This window comes from Scomber japonicus, chromosome 4 (genome assembly GCF_027409825.1).
Source record: "Scomber japonicus isolate fScoJap1 chromosome 4, fScoJap1.pri, whole genome shotgun sequence".
Classification (NCBI taxonomy): Eukaryota; Metazoa; Chordata; class Actinopteri; order Scombriformes; family Scombridae; genus Scomber; species Scomber japonicus.
Genome location: NC_070581.1, coordinates 13,531,276 through 13,546,505, shown reverse-complemented (window position 1 = coordinate 13,546,505; position 15,230 = coordinate 13,531,276). Strand labels below are relative to the sequence as shown.

The window sequence follows — 15,230 nt, the reverse complement described above, 5'->3', positions numbered from 1 at the left end:
ATAATAGGTTACCTAACAGGTTAGCTTTTATTACAAGGAATTATGAATATAGTGAGTCTCTACACAACAAATGCAGTAATATCAGCTGGTTTACTGAGCTAGTGTAATGTTTGCTAGCTTACTAAGCCAGCTAACATTACACTAGTTTAGTAAAGCCAGCCAGTGGCATGCACTTTTTGAAGGGCAGGGGCAAAAAGAAAAAAAGGGCACATACAGCACGTTCTCGCCACTGAAAAGGGCACTTTTGCGCACGTTTTTGCCACCCAAGAGCACAGTTTTGCATGTTTTGCCAACCAGGAGGGTACCCTAGCACGCGTTTGGCTCCCAAGAGGGCACCTTAGCACGTGTTCTGGCTCCCAAGAGGGCACATTAGCACGCGTTCTGGCTCCCAAGAGGGCACCTTAGCACGCGTTTGGCTCTCAAGAGGGCACCCTAGGACGCGTTTGGCTCCCAAGAAGGCACCTTAGCACGCGTTTGGCTCCCAAGAGGGCACCCTAGAACGCGTTTGGCTCCCAACAAGGCACCTTAGCACGCGTTTGGCTCCCAAGAGGGCACCTTAGCACGCATTCTGGCTCCCAAGAGGGCACCTTAGCACGCGTTTGGCTCCCAAGAGGGCACCTTAGCACGCGTTTGGCTCCCAAGAGGGCACCTTAGCACGTGTTTGGCTCCCAAGAGGGCACCTTAGCATGTGTTTGGCTTCCAAGAGGGCACCTTAGCACGCGTTTTGGCTCCCAAGAGGGCACCTTAGCACGCGTTCTGGCTCCCAAGAGGGCACCTTAGCACGTGTTTGGCTCCCAAGAGGGAACCTTAGCACGCATTTTTCAACAATTGGGCCACGAGGCGGGGTGACCGCCCCCCCTGCCCCCCCTTGTGCACACCACTGAAGCCAGCTAACATTACACTAGCTTAGTAAACTAGCTAACAGAGCTAGCAGTAGTAAGCTAGCTAACAGAGTACAAACATTACTACTAACATTATGTTGTAGTTAGCTAACTAATGTCTACTTTGTTGACAAATATGATTGATATATATATGATGATTCTATAGGAAATGCTTGGGGTCATTTTTGACCCCACTTATGGAAAACTGGGGTAGTGACACAAAAACTGCAATTTCTTTAAATGTATAAAAACATTTTAAAAAATTCAAATGGCCTCAAGTCACAAACATGTTTTATGAGGAATACCTGGAATATGGAAGTGTAAAAACTTTTAATTTCAGAGATTTTGAAGAATAACAACCCTCAGGGTCATTTTTGACCCCACTTATGCATCTAAGGGTTAAAAAACTGTCTTGACTTTTCAGCAGAGCACTGTGAGGACAATTGCCACAGAATGAGACAGTAGAGGTCATTGGAGCAGCCTGAGGCTACAGGTACTCATACTTTTTGAGTAACCCTTTCATGCCTATATATATATTTCAATTAATATACAAATAAACATAAACATATTGCTGCTTCACGTTCTTACCTACCATGCTAATAACATACCTACCTATATAACTAATTCATCCCACAGCAACTCAATAACAATTCTCATTTACATACACCATCTCATTCACACATGGCCTAACATGTTCTTGGTTATGTGGATCTAATTTCAAACAACTATCTGACGCAACTACACTCATGGATTGTAATTTACTCAACAGCATGATAAACGCATTTGAAATTTTTGCTTTTCAGCTGAGTGCTGTGAGATCGATTGCCACCGAAAGAGATTGAAGAAAACATTGGAGCCACATCAAGTTACAGGTACTCATACTTTCTGATTACCCAAGCTGATAATTTACATACACAATCTTATTCACAAATGGTCTAATATGGCCTTGGTTGTGTGGATCTTCTTTCAAACAACTATCTGACTCAATTACATCTACTCATGGATTATAATTTACTCAACTGCATAAAAAACACACTTTAATATTTCAGCTGAGTGACATGAGAACAATCGCCAGCGAAAGAGACAAAAGAGGTAATTGGAGCCATATTATATTTCTTATTTTTAATTTTTGTCACAAATTCTGAAAGCATGAGTGTATTTGGCATTTTGGCTAAAAGAAGGAATGTAATGTTTTGTTTAATTTCTAACAATGCCAGATGAATCCATGACAGAAACATTGAACTTACTTACTTACTTTCACATATTGTTAATACTTTCACATATTGTTAATACTGTGTGTGTGTGTGTGTGTGTGTGTGTGTGTGTGTGTGTGTGTGTGTGTGTGTCTCTGTGTGTGTGTGTATACACCACAGGTAGCAGCAGTTTAGATGCTTTTGCATAATGATTTGTAAAATCTCCAACCATTTATAGGCATGTATTTATGATGCATCATGCATACACAAGTGCATGGAAATGATCACTGAGGCTTAACCACCACAGAGTCTGTCAACATAAAGGCAGAAGCTTATCCTATCAGAGTTCACATCAGATTGGGAAACAGTAACTACAACAATGAAACATTTTCTAGTTTCTCTGTGTCTACTGGAATCTCTTCTTCATGCCTTGACTCAATGCATTGTCCCAGGCTCAGAGTTCCACCTGGAAGGAGATTATTTGATAGGTGGACTTTTTAATGTTCATCAAGTCAGTAGTCCTATTTATCACTACAGACCAGAAGCCATCGACTGCTCCAGGTGAGTCTAATAATAAATCTTGCTAACTTCTACATTACCGTCCACATTATGGACCTTACTCCTTGACCCATGAAATCCCTTTTTAAATATCCATATCTGTCTGAAAACTGTTACCTGAGCCTTCATAAAATGTGGTAGGACTGGTAAAACAAAATTAATTCTTACATTTTGTTTTTTTTTCTCTGTCTACAGTCAACCATTCATTCTGTCAAATTACCGAAAATTTCAGTTGATGAGATTCACTGTGGAGGAAATCAATAACTCTACCAAACTTCTGCCAAATGTATCTCTAGGCTATGAGATATTTGACCACTGCTCAGAAACACAGAATTTTCCAGGTATTTTAAACCTCATCTCAATCAACAGCTTGATCCAACACTCACCCAAGAATCTGTCCAAAGTTATATCAGTGGTCGGCCCTTTCACAAGCCCTGAATCCATGACTATAGCCCCACTCCTCATGGTGGATCTCATTCCTATGGTGAAAACAGTTTTATATTATTTTGTTCTAATTAAAACTACATTGACATTTGAGAATTTATTGTCACTGAAAATTATGACATTTTCTCTGTTACTCTTTTAATAGGTCAGTTATGGAGCTGGTGTCTCTGCCCTTTCAGAAAAAGTGAAATTTCCCTCTTTCCTGCGGACAGCACTTCCCAATAAAGACATTATAGAAGTAGTTGTTAAAATTCTGCAACACTTCAAATGGCACTGGGTTGCATTCCTTCATATTGATAATGATTACGGCAATGATGCCTTGGAATTGTTCATGAAGAGGATTACGGATACTGAGGTCTGTCTTGCATACACCACAGGCCTCAACGATGATACAAATTATGCCCTGACTTTTAAACAGATAGAAGCACAGAGGGCACATGTCATAATTGTTTTTGCTCCTGAATGGTCTGCCGAAGCTCTCATTGAGTCAGCAATAGAACTTAATGTCACAAACAAGGTGTGGATAGCAGATGATGCGTGGTCATTAAACAAGAAGCTCCCAAAAAATAAAGGAATCAAAAACATCGGAACTGTACTTGGGGTTGCTGAGCCAATAATGACAATACCTGGATTCAGGGATTTTATGTTTTCTTCTAAAAACCAGACTCAGTGTGAAAATGCAGAACAAGAGAGGTTTTGTAATCAGATTTGTGACTGCAGCAGCCTGAATCCAGAAGATGTAATTGCTGCAGACCCATCTTTCTCTTTTTCTGTTTATTCTGCTGTGTATGCCATCGCTCATGCCTTACACAATGTCTTGCAATGTGGAGCTGGAAGATGTAATGGCAATATTACAGTCTACCCATACATGGTAAGTAACTTATACCAATAATTAGATAGTATGTCTATTTTTTTCTAACTATCTCACTCTTCGCCATTTATTTAAAACATTAGCTTATAGACCTTTGAAAGTGACTCTATTACTGGTCTGATCTGTTATCATATAACAGAGATGTAAATAAAGCCTGTATAGATTCTTCAGAATACAATCAAGACTGATTTTTACCTTCCAAACCTTAAATAACAGATCCACACATTATGATGGCTTGTAATAGGATCATTTTAATAGAGCAACAACTCGGTGTCAAATCAATCATGTCATGTCTTGTGTTGTCAAGGCTTGAGAGATCTCTCAGCCACATTAAATCTCTGTGATGTTGAAATAACACTAAATTAAATTAAATTTATTGGGAGCTCCCTGTACAGGGTGCAAATGTGTCTAATTTCTGCCTTCAGTAGTTAGTTTATACAATCTAACAAAGCACTTTATAATACAGGAAAAAGAGACACTGGATGAGCACACAAAAGCGGAGCATCGCACTGCAGTTTCAGAATATTTTTAAAACTGTATTTAATCAATATCTCTGATCTCCATACTTGTAAATCCAAAAAAGTAACAATCCTCTGAAATTTGTGTTCCCACATCAGGTCCTAGCAGAGCTGAAGAAGTCAAACTTTCCACTTTTACATGAGAATATTCAGTTTGATAAGAATGGTGACCCCAAATTTGGATTCCATCCTATAATTTTTTGGAACCACAGTGGTGATGCAGAGGAGATTGGCTTCACTAAATTTTACCCATCCTTTGATTTCTTCATCAACACCAGCAAAATTCAATGGTTCACAAAGGGAGCAGTAAGTTCTTTTTTTCCCAAGAGTTTGTGTGTTGATTTGTTTAGTAATAGCTGTGATAGAGGAAAAAACACAATTTCAGGAACATCAACCAGTGGTGTAATTTGCAGGGATGTCATGATATTTAGTGTTGTACACCATTTACAAAATCTGATTTGCTGCTATGTAATTGTTTTGTACAGGTGCCCACTTCACTATGTTCCCCAGATTGTCGTGTGGGATATGCAAAAACGCAAAATGGAATCCACAAATGTTGCTTCACTTGTGAAATATGTCCAAAGGGAACTTACATCAACAGTACAGGTAATTTGTGGAAGGTTGTTACAATTACCTCAGGCATATATTACTGTAAACAACTAGTTTATATTTTATCGATTTATATTCTGTCTGTCTTATTGTAAAACAGAAGATGCCTACAATTGCATCAAATGTAAGGAGACAGAGTGGTCCACACCAGGAAGTACTTCATGTCATCTGCGGGTGGTGGAGTATGTCCCATTCACAGACCGAGGGGCTATACTGATTATGATTGGGGTCTGCATCCTGGTGGGCCTCGCACTAGCCACGTCTGTTCTCTTTGCCATCAACTACAACACACCTGTGGTCAGATCTGCCGGGGGACCAATGTGCTTCCTTATTTTAGGCTGCATCAGTCTGTGTAATGTTAGTGTATTCTTTTTCTTTGGTAAGCCAACCATTCCCTTTTGTATCCTAAGGTTCCTACCATTTTTTTTGTTCTATGCTGTCTGTCTCGCATGTTTTGTAGTGCGTTCTTTTCAAATTGTTTGCATTTTCAAAATGGCTGCCAAGTTCCCCAAGCTCCACAGCTGGTGGATGAAATATCATGGACAATGGCTGGTCATCACAGTGGCATTTGTTTCTCAGGCACTCTTTATTTTTATTGGGTTTTCTCAAGAAATCCCCAAGCCCTACAATGACACATTTTGGTATCCAGACAAAATCATACTTGGCTGTGACACCAATCTCTCGGCATTCTCTGGTTCTGTGATTTTACTTGCATTTTTGTCTGCCCTTTGTTTCATCTTCTCCTACATGGGAAAAGACCTCCCAAAAAATTACAATGAGGCCAAAGCGATAACCTTCTGTCTGCTTCTGCTGATCCTCACTTGGATCATCTATGCCACTGCAGCTATACTTTACCATGGACCGTACATCCATACTGTTAACGCGTTTGCAGTACTCTCCAGTCTTTACTCCTTTATGTTGTGGTATTTCCTCCCAAAATGTTACATCATCATTTTTCAACCCCAAAGAAACACACAGCAGTACTTCCAAGGTCTCATTCAGAATTACACCAAAACAATTAGCCAGTAGCAGCCTCCAGTAAATTTGTCTCTACTGACAGAGGAGCTGATTTGCCTCTGGGCTTCTCAATACTTATAGTTCTAAAAATTTGATTTGGCCTTTTAGAGTACAGTTTGTCTCTATGGCTGTGTCTGTAACAACTCCCTATTTACTATATCGTGCACTACATTTACCCTGACTGATATATCAGACTTATACCAACACAATTAGCCAGTAGCAGCCTCCAGTGAATACAGACGGGAGACATATTAAAGGAGAAACCTGAATAATTGTGTTTAGAAATTTTGTATCACAATAGCAAGAAGATAAGATCTAAGTGACTTAAAGGTGGTTGAATATTTGGGCATGGATGGCAGGAACTTCAATCACAAAGACTGACAGTGACTAAAGTGACATCTGCATTTAGATCTATGGGAAATACATCAGTAAATAGGATCAGAAATAGTCAACAACGCACACTTGTTGGCCATGATGCTTCTGCATTAGTGTGACATGTAAGGAAAAACAGAAGAGCAACTCTTCCTCAGGTGACTGAGAATGTCATCACAGGACATGATCAGACTGTCAGCAAGAACAGTCTGTCGACAATTACATTGAGAAGGATATTATAATAGGGTGGCAGTGTATAAATCCCTGATTACAAAGATGAATGCACATTTGAGAATTCAGTAGTGTGATCATAGGCACTGGTCTATAGAGATGTGGACAAAAGTGATATGGTCAGATGGGTCATCCTTCAACATATTCTGGACAAGTGGGTGAGGGCATGTGTGGCCTACACCAAGAGAACAGTTCAGGTCTGAATGCAACATATTTATTCCCAGAAAGATAAGTTTTAAAGACAGTTTTATCACCACTGGTTTCAGTGGTGCTTTGTACCAAATGCTAACATCAGTTAGCATTGATGACAATGCATACACTCTGATGTTAACCAGGTAAGAATTTTGATAAGAATACTATCATTGTTTAGCTTCTTAGCGTGGTACCGTGGCAATTAACACTACACACAAAGTAAAACTGAGGTTGATAGGAATGTCATTACTTTAATAAGCAATTTACACATAATAATGATAAGTTGTACAAGATCACCAAAGTGATTAAAATTAATCTTGATGTTAACATAAGATAAAATAAGATGGATTTTATTTGTCATTCAGATTATACAAAAATATAAACTCAATTTCATGTTAATCCATCTAATAGTTGTAGAGACATTGTACAAAAATGTGGACCTCATGGTGGCACTAGATGAAAAGATAGTGATTCCATAATCTAAATACTTCCTTGGGTATTCATGAATATCTGTAGAAAACTTTGTACCAATCCATTAAGCAATTGTTGAGATATTCTACTGGATAAGTGAAAACCTTGTCCTATCAGGATTCATCCTCTAGGCACCAGAAGTATCTGTACAAAATTGAATGGAAATCCATCCAGTTGTTGTCAAGACATTGCACAATTTAACATCCATTCATGCAAGACCTTTCTGGCCTTGTTATACCAGTATTTTATCCACACTCTGCATGTGAAAAAAAATGCAGTGAGGAAAAGAAGCCTACACAATTACTTCCAAACCTATAACTTCTAAAATACTGAACTAATCATCAGTTCATGAGTACTACCAACTGCATACTTCAGAAAGAATTGCTTTGATAAATTGTACCTTGAATAACTAAATCCAAGAGAATCATGGTGAAACAAGGATTACATTTTACACTACTGTTAAATTCAGGCTACACTACACTTTAAAATCTGATTAGGTTAAATTAACGTCTCAGATCAATCAAAGATAATCCAAGTTCATTCTTTTAAACCCTGTACTAATTTACATTTTGTAGTCTACGTGTGCATGTGTTGCAACTATATAACAATAGATGTGCTTTAATAAAAACATAAAATGGAACTTGTGTGTGTTTTTTCTTTATCTATTTTTTTTAAGTTGCCATATATGGCGTTTAATTAGTCTAAAAACCTGCACACATAAAAACCTGATGTGATATATGAGTGCACAGAATAGTATCTCGCTCAATTAAGTTGACTTTTGAGACTTTGGAGGCGGAGTTGGAATAGACAGTCCACTTCTTTGATTGGTCACTTTGAATACTGACCATGACCTCTGATGCACTGTTTGTTTTGATTACTGACACAGTCGAACTGCTTAGAACAGAGAGAAACATAAATAATGATATTTAGCAGCTCATTCTCTGTTTTTTCACCACTACTACTTATGAGAAAGTGTTAAACATCGCAAAAAAGATTTCCACATAGACTTGTCAAATCCAGACTAGACTACCAACTTGTTAAAAAAACAAAAAAGGTTATCATCAATTATATAACATGATTGATGCAGACATGTGGCAGTGTTTTTTTATATTGTGGCAATGATCTGACTTTGTATTGTTCTTTTATGTCTGAGGCTACAAACTTCGGATCCCAAGCATAAAGTAAAACTTAATTAAACCACATAAACTAGTCATTGTTGATTTTTCCTTTTTTTTAAACAACATATTAAAGATTCTTGTTATCAACACAGCAAGCAATCATGTAATAAAAAGGTTTGTTTTAATGGAATTCAGTCAAGCAATATAGGTGTTAGGATATTTAAATCAAAAGATGAGCATCAGGGCCACATTTGTCTGCATTGTACCATAGACAATCAAAATGCATCATAGCATCCAAGAAAATAAAGTACTGGCCATACTACTGATTAACAAGTGATCGTTTGCAGGTAAAGTGTAAACATCAATGACAGCTTAGTGCCAAAAAATGTACCCACCATGCAGCTTCCAGAAATCTTTTTACTTACACTACTTTTAATTAACCACAACAATACTGTAGATCCCCTGCGGATGAGAGCCCATCCATCGTGCCAAGTAGAATATGGAATTCTGCCTTTCACAAAGAGGTTTCCTGGGTTCAAACTCTGGTGAACATCCAGCTCATGGCCTAGCCACCTTTCCCTGTCATCTGCAGAGTGATTGCAAATTATTTCAAATGACCTGTGTGGCCAAACGTTCAACCGTGCACAGCTCATTTGTAAGAGGATGTAGCATTTCAGCATAAACCAGAGACACCTGGTTGAATGACTGAATGAATGAATAAATTTGTGTGTATTTGCTTGTGACCCCATCCCATCCTGCAACCTCATCTCACATCGAATCTTCATACAATATAAAAACTTTATTAGACCTTTGAAACTTGTTATTGGTTTACAGCTTTAAACTGTTAGCAATCATAAAACATATGTATTAAAACAATTCTAATTGTTTGCATTATAACCATCAAGGCGGCAGTGTTCTACCACTGACAGTCTGACTGACTTTAACATGTTTATGCTTCATTTTGTGTCCTCTTATCCCAAAGCTTTGATTCAGATGCCCCCTTAATAAACTGTCCAGCCCACCATCACATCCTCTGTCCACTATACATGTCAATGGGGACAAAATTAAAACTTGTGTCTGGAAGTTTTTGCGGTAGTCCTTTCATAAAATGATGAAGGCTGATTTGAAATTTTGTTTTCTTAAGAAAATAATATTTTATTGTTTTTGTGGTAATTACCCTATTGTCATGGAGATAACTAACTAACTCATGGTTTCCTTATAACTGGATAAAATAAAACAGTTTAAACTGCATCAGTCACAGCAAGAGGAGAGTGGCAAGACTTTTTTAGAATTTTTTAACATTAGCATCTTATGCTTATTTAAGGATGTTCATCCCAGCCATGTTGACACATTTCTATTATTTTCAGGAGCATTTTAATGTGTTATGCTGTTTTTTCAGTTTTTCTTTGTTTTGATGCATTATGTAAAGCACTTTAAATTCCCTTTGTGAATTTAATGTGCAACACAAATAAATTTGCCATGTCTTGCATGGATCAAATTAGTCTGGAAATATTGCCTTTGTCTATTATCTGCCTACAATTGGTTTGTAGTCAGTGAGGCTCAGTGATGCATTTTGCCTTTTTAACCCTATGGCCTGAGTCATCATTCTCCCATGAGAATTAAATCTGCCAACTTTTCCCAAATACTTTACTTTACCACCCGGTCAAAGAAAGGAGGTGACAACATTGCAAACAGACTGGATAGAGTTGTGGGAGGGGCTGCTAATTATGAAAGCATATTCCCATTTCAACATTTTCTTTAAACAATATCCTGAATATTACATAACATTGTTGTTGTAAACTAAATAGGCATCATAGTTGCTGAATTTGCTCAAAGTGAACTTGTAAAATTTCCATTTCAAAATGCTGCATCTAAAATTCAATGAAAGTTCTCCGCCTGGCAGTGAACTCAGAAAGAAGCAGACTTTCCCACCTTGAAATCACTTGCACAGAAAGTGATGTCTTTCTTCATGAGCACATACACCTGTGAGTCAACATTTTCAACCATGAACATTATCAAGAGGAAACAGAGAAACCGACTGACCCATGTTCTTCTTGAATGCCTCACTGTGATTGCAACAACAAACTACAAATACAACATGAAGAAAGTCAAGGACATGCATGCCAGCTTCTGCCCATCCCAGTATTAAGGTAAATATGGTCTTAATTGAAAATGTATTGGCTGTGTTGTTTCTTTTTTGTGTCCAATTTATATGTAGAAATGCACATTTGCAAAGGTGACTTGGTATGTTGTCGTAAAAGTGGCTCTCCCCTTCATTTTGCCCTGCCAATGTGGCTCTTGTGAAAAAAATAGTGAGGATCACTGCCTTAATCTATTGTGGTCAATTGGACAGCATTACACCCTGTGATGGTAAACTTTGGGTGCAGCCATCACAGGCAGTCTGTGTGGCAGCAGTTTAAGTGCTTTTTGCATACTGATTTGTGAATTCTTCCCCAACTCTCTACACATATGTCTTCATGACATCTCAAGTCATGCATTCCCAGGTGCATGGAAATGATCACCGGGGGTTCGCCATAGCCACAAGCATCAAATTACTTATTAAAGGCAGAGGCTAATCAGAGTTCACATCAGATTGGCAAACAGAAACTACAACAATGATTGTTGCCTCTCTGTATCTACTGGGATCTTTTCTCCACAGCTTGACACAATGTACTGTCCAAGCTTCAGAGTTCCAACTGGAAGGAGATTATTTGATAGGTGGACTTTTTGATATTCATCACGCCGGTGGCCCTGTTTATCATGACAGACCGGAAGACATTGACTGCTCCAGGTGAGTCTGGGCAGATACCTCTCATGTTGAAACTAATGACAAATTCCTACTGTAACATTTTATATTGATCTTTCAAAAGTGAGGAGCTTTGTCTCAAACAATTATAGTTTGGTAATTTTGGTTACTCTTCTTCTGTCTTTTCTGTGTCTACAGTCAACCCTTCATTCTGTCAAGTTATCGGAGGTTTCAGTTGATGAGATTCACTGTGGAGGAAATCAATAACTCTACCAAACTTCTGCCAAATGTATCTCTAGGCTATGAGATATTTGACCGCTGCTCAGATACACAGAATTTCCCAGGTATTTTAAAACTCATCTCAGTCAACGGCTTGATCCAACCTTGGGGTAACACACATAGGAATCTGTCTACAGTGCCCAAAGTGATAGCAGTGGTCGGCCCATTTTCAAGCACTGAATCTCTGACAGTAGCCCCACTCTTCATGGTGGATCTTATTCCTATGGTAAATTTTCAAATTATGTTATCACCTGTTGTTTTGAGACAAACCATGTAATAAAAAAGTTACTTCAATATAAGTTTATAGCTATTTTAAACTTCTCAACAAACACTTTTAACATGACATTTGAGAGTTGATTGTCACTGAAAATCATGACAGTTTCTCTTTTCTCTTTTGACAGGTCAGTTATGGAGCTGCTACTTCTGCCCTTTCAGAAAAAGAGAAATACCCTTCTTTTCTGCGAACAGTGCATTCCAATAAAGATATAATAGCAGTGATTGTTAACATCATACTGCATTTCAAATGGCGCTGGGTTGCTTTCCTTAGCAGTGACAATGATTTTGGGGCAGATAGCCTGGAATTGTTTAAAAAGAGAATCATTGATACTGAGATCTGTCTGGCATACACTGAAGAGCTCAACCACAATATAAATTACTCCCGAATATTCAAACGGATAGAAGAATGGGGGGTACATATCATTGTTGTGTTTGCTCCTGAAATGACTTCTGAAGCTCTCATTGAGTCAGCAATAGAACTAAATGTCACAAACAAGGTGTGGATAGCAGGGGATACTTGGTCTTTAAATAAGAAGCTGCAAAAAAAGAAAGGAATCAAAAATATCGGAACAGTACTCGGGGTTTCTCAGCCAGTAGTGACAATACCTGGTTTCAGTGATTATATATTTTCCTCTAGAAGCCAGACTCAATGTGAAAATGCAGAACAACAGACATTTTGTAATCAGGTTTGCAACTGCAGTACCTTGAGTCCAGAAGAAGTCAATGCCATAGACCCATCTTTCTCTTTTCCTGTTTATTCTGCTGTGTATGCCATCGCTCATGCCTTACACAATGTCTTACAATGTGGAGCTGGAAGATGTAATGGCAATATTACAGTCTACCCATACATGGTAAGTACACTTACATAATTAGATAATTTATTACTATGATGTATGGTGTCCGAACCTAAAATAGTCACATACAACTGCAGTTCCTCCTTCCTCAAAAATGTTTTAATCAATTTATACATAATCTCAACCATCTATTGTTCAATCAAACAAGGTAATACCCATCTTAACTTTTGGTGCCCACCAGGTTCTAGCAGAGCTGAAGAAGTCCAACTTTACACTTTTAAACCGGAGTATTCAATTTGATAAGAATGGTGACCCCATGTATGGATCCTATTCCATAGTTTACTGGAACCAAAGTGATGATGCAGAGGAGATTGGCTTTTCCAAATCTCATCCAGCAGGCCATTTTATCATCAACAGCACCAAAATTCAGTGGTACGATAACAAAGTAAGTTTTTATTTTCCCTAATTATTTATAGTATGATGTAGTACTGTGTATCAGGACATTATATGGTATATAAAGATAAAACATTTTAGGATGTTTACCTTTTATAAAACCTGCATTTTTATAAGATGTACATACTTTAGTGACTGACACTTCCTTCCTCCAGCCTCAAACCTAAGCATTATTCTCTTTGCATCACTTACATTTCTTTGCTGTCAAATAATTGTCTTGCACAGGTGCCCACTGCACTATGTTCCCCAGAATGCCATGTAGGATATGCAAAAAGGCAAAATGGAATCCACAAATGCTGCTTCACTTGTGAAATATGTCCAAATGGAAATTACATCAACAAAACAGGTATGCATTAAAGGATGGAAATGAGTAAAAGCCCTGCTGTCATTCTGGCTGTTATGGATGCTAACTTTAGACTTTTGTTAAGCTTTTTTTCCATAATTTTAAACAGGCCTTTAAACTTATTTGGAGGGAGATTTATAGGTTTCAGTTTATTCTGTGACCACTGAAAATGCCATTTATAATCTAGTTATCTATCCATAATCGAATCTAATCTATAGTCCTCTTCATCACATGCCCTATTTCCTTTCATCATGTGAAACATTCCTGTCATGTGATCATTATTACAGTATACCTTTAGGATAGTTATTAATATGAACAACAAAAACATGTCTGCCATGATGTAAAAACTCAGACAGTATCTAAAATGACATGTACACCAAGGCTTTCTCAGTTGTAGGAGAACAAACAGTATAATGGATGAAGGTGTTGACACTACTTCGTCAGCTGTCGAAGCAAAATTCAACCTTAACTTTATTGACAGTCATTCTCTCTCTCATGTAAAACAGAGGATCCCTACAATTGCTTCAAATGTAAGGAGACAGAGTGGTCCACACCAGGAAGTACTACATGTCATCTGCGGGTAGTGGAGTACGTCCCATTCACAGACAATGGGGCTATACTGATCATGATTGGGGGTTGCACCCTGGTGGGCCTCGCACTTGCCACGTCTGTTCTCTTTGCCATCAACTACAACACACCTGTGGTCAGATCTGCCGGGGGACCAATGTGCTTCCTTATTTTAGGCTGCATCAGTCTGTGTAGTGTTAGTGTATTCTTTTTCTTTGGTAAGCCAACCGTTCCCTTTTGTATCCTAAGGTTCCTACCATTTGTTTTGTTCTATGCTGTCTGTCTCGTATGTTTTGTAGTGCGCTCTTTTCAAATTGTTTGCATTTTCAAAATAGCTGCCAAGTTCCCCAAGCTCCACAGCTGGTGGATGAAATATCATGGACAATGGCTGGTCATCACAGTGGTGTTTATTGCTCAGGCATTCTTTATTCTCATTGGCTATTCTATTGCCCCCCCCAAGCCCAACAATGACACATTTTGGTATCCAGACAAAATCATACTTGGCTGTGACATCAATCTCTTTACATTCTCTGCCTCTGTGAGTTTACTTGCACTTTTGGGCTCCCTTTGTTTCATCTTCTCCTACATGGGAAAAGACCTCCCAAAAAATTACAATGAAGCCAAAGCGATAACCTTCTGTCTACTCTTGGTGATGCTCACCTGGATCATCTTTGCCACTGTAGCTATACTTTACCATGGAAAGTACATCCAAAGTATTAGTGCACTGGCAGTACTCTCCAGTCTCTACTCCTTTCTGGTGTGGTATTTCCTCCCAAAATGTTACATCATCATTTTTCAACCCCAAAGAAATACACAGCAGTACTTCCAAGGTCTCATTCAGAATTACACCAAAACAATTAGCCAGTAGCAGTCTCCAGTAAATTTGTCTCTACTGACAGAGGAGCTGATGTGCTTTGGGGCTTCTCAATACTTGCAGTTCTAAAAATGTGGCCTTTTAGAGTACTGTATATTTGTCTCTATGGCTGTGTCTGAAACAACTCCCTATTTACTATATGGTGCTCTACATTTACCCTCTGTCATTTTATGTGAGATGCTGAATGTGTATATATATATCCACTAGATAGCGGCACATATCCACTAGATAGTGCCCTAAAAAATTTCACAACTGAACGAAGAAAGTAGTGTCCAAAGCATGTACTTTCTGCTCACAATTCCACTATGCAAAGCTTCACATTTTAAAGATGTAAAAATGACCATGTGTTGCGTGACAACTCCCATTACATGCTCTCATTAGGGAGAATCATACAAAGTCATAGCATCTCTATTCACTGCTACA

General features: G+C 38.3%; 2 protein-coding genes across 2 annotated transcripts; both read left to right on the top strand.

Moving 5' to 3' along the window:
* Positions 1 to 2,453: 2,453 nt before the first annotated feature.
* Positions 2,454 to 6,103, top strand: LOC128356832 (taste receptor type 1 member 1-like). The gene is made up of 6 exons (XM_053316986.1): positions 2,454 to 2,635; positions 2,828 to 3,116; positions 3,222 to 3,947; positions 4,565 to 4,771; positions 4,951 to 5,071; positions 5,175 to 6,103. The coding sequence occupies exons 1-6, from the start codon at positions 2,454 to 2,456 to the stop codon at positions 6,101 to 6,103; spliced, it is 2,454 nt and encodes an 817-aa protein (XP_053172961.1).
* A 4,987-nt stretch (positions 6,104 to 11,090) lies between these two features.
* Positions 11,091 to 14,801, top strand: LOC128357568 (taste receptor type 1 member 1-like). Its single transcript, XM_053317932.1, has 6 exons — positions 11,091 to 11,266; positions 11,420 to 11,726; positions 11,902 to 12,627; positions 12,812 to 13,015; positions 13,249 to 13,369; positions 13,873 to 14,801. The coding sequence occupies exons 1-6, from the start codon at positions 11,091 to 11,093 to the stop codon at positions 14,799 to 14,801; spliced, it is 2,463 nt and encodes an 820-aa protein (XP_053173907.1).
* The last annotated feature ends 429 nt before the right edge of the window (positions 14,802 to 15,230 follow it).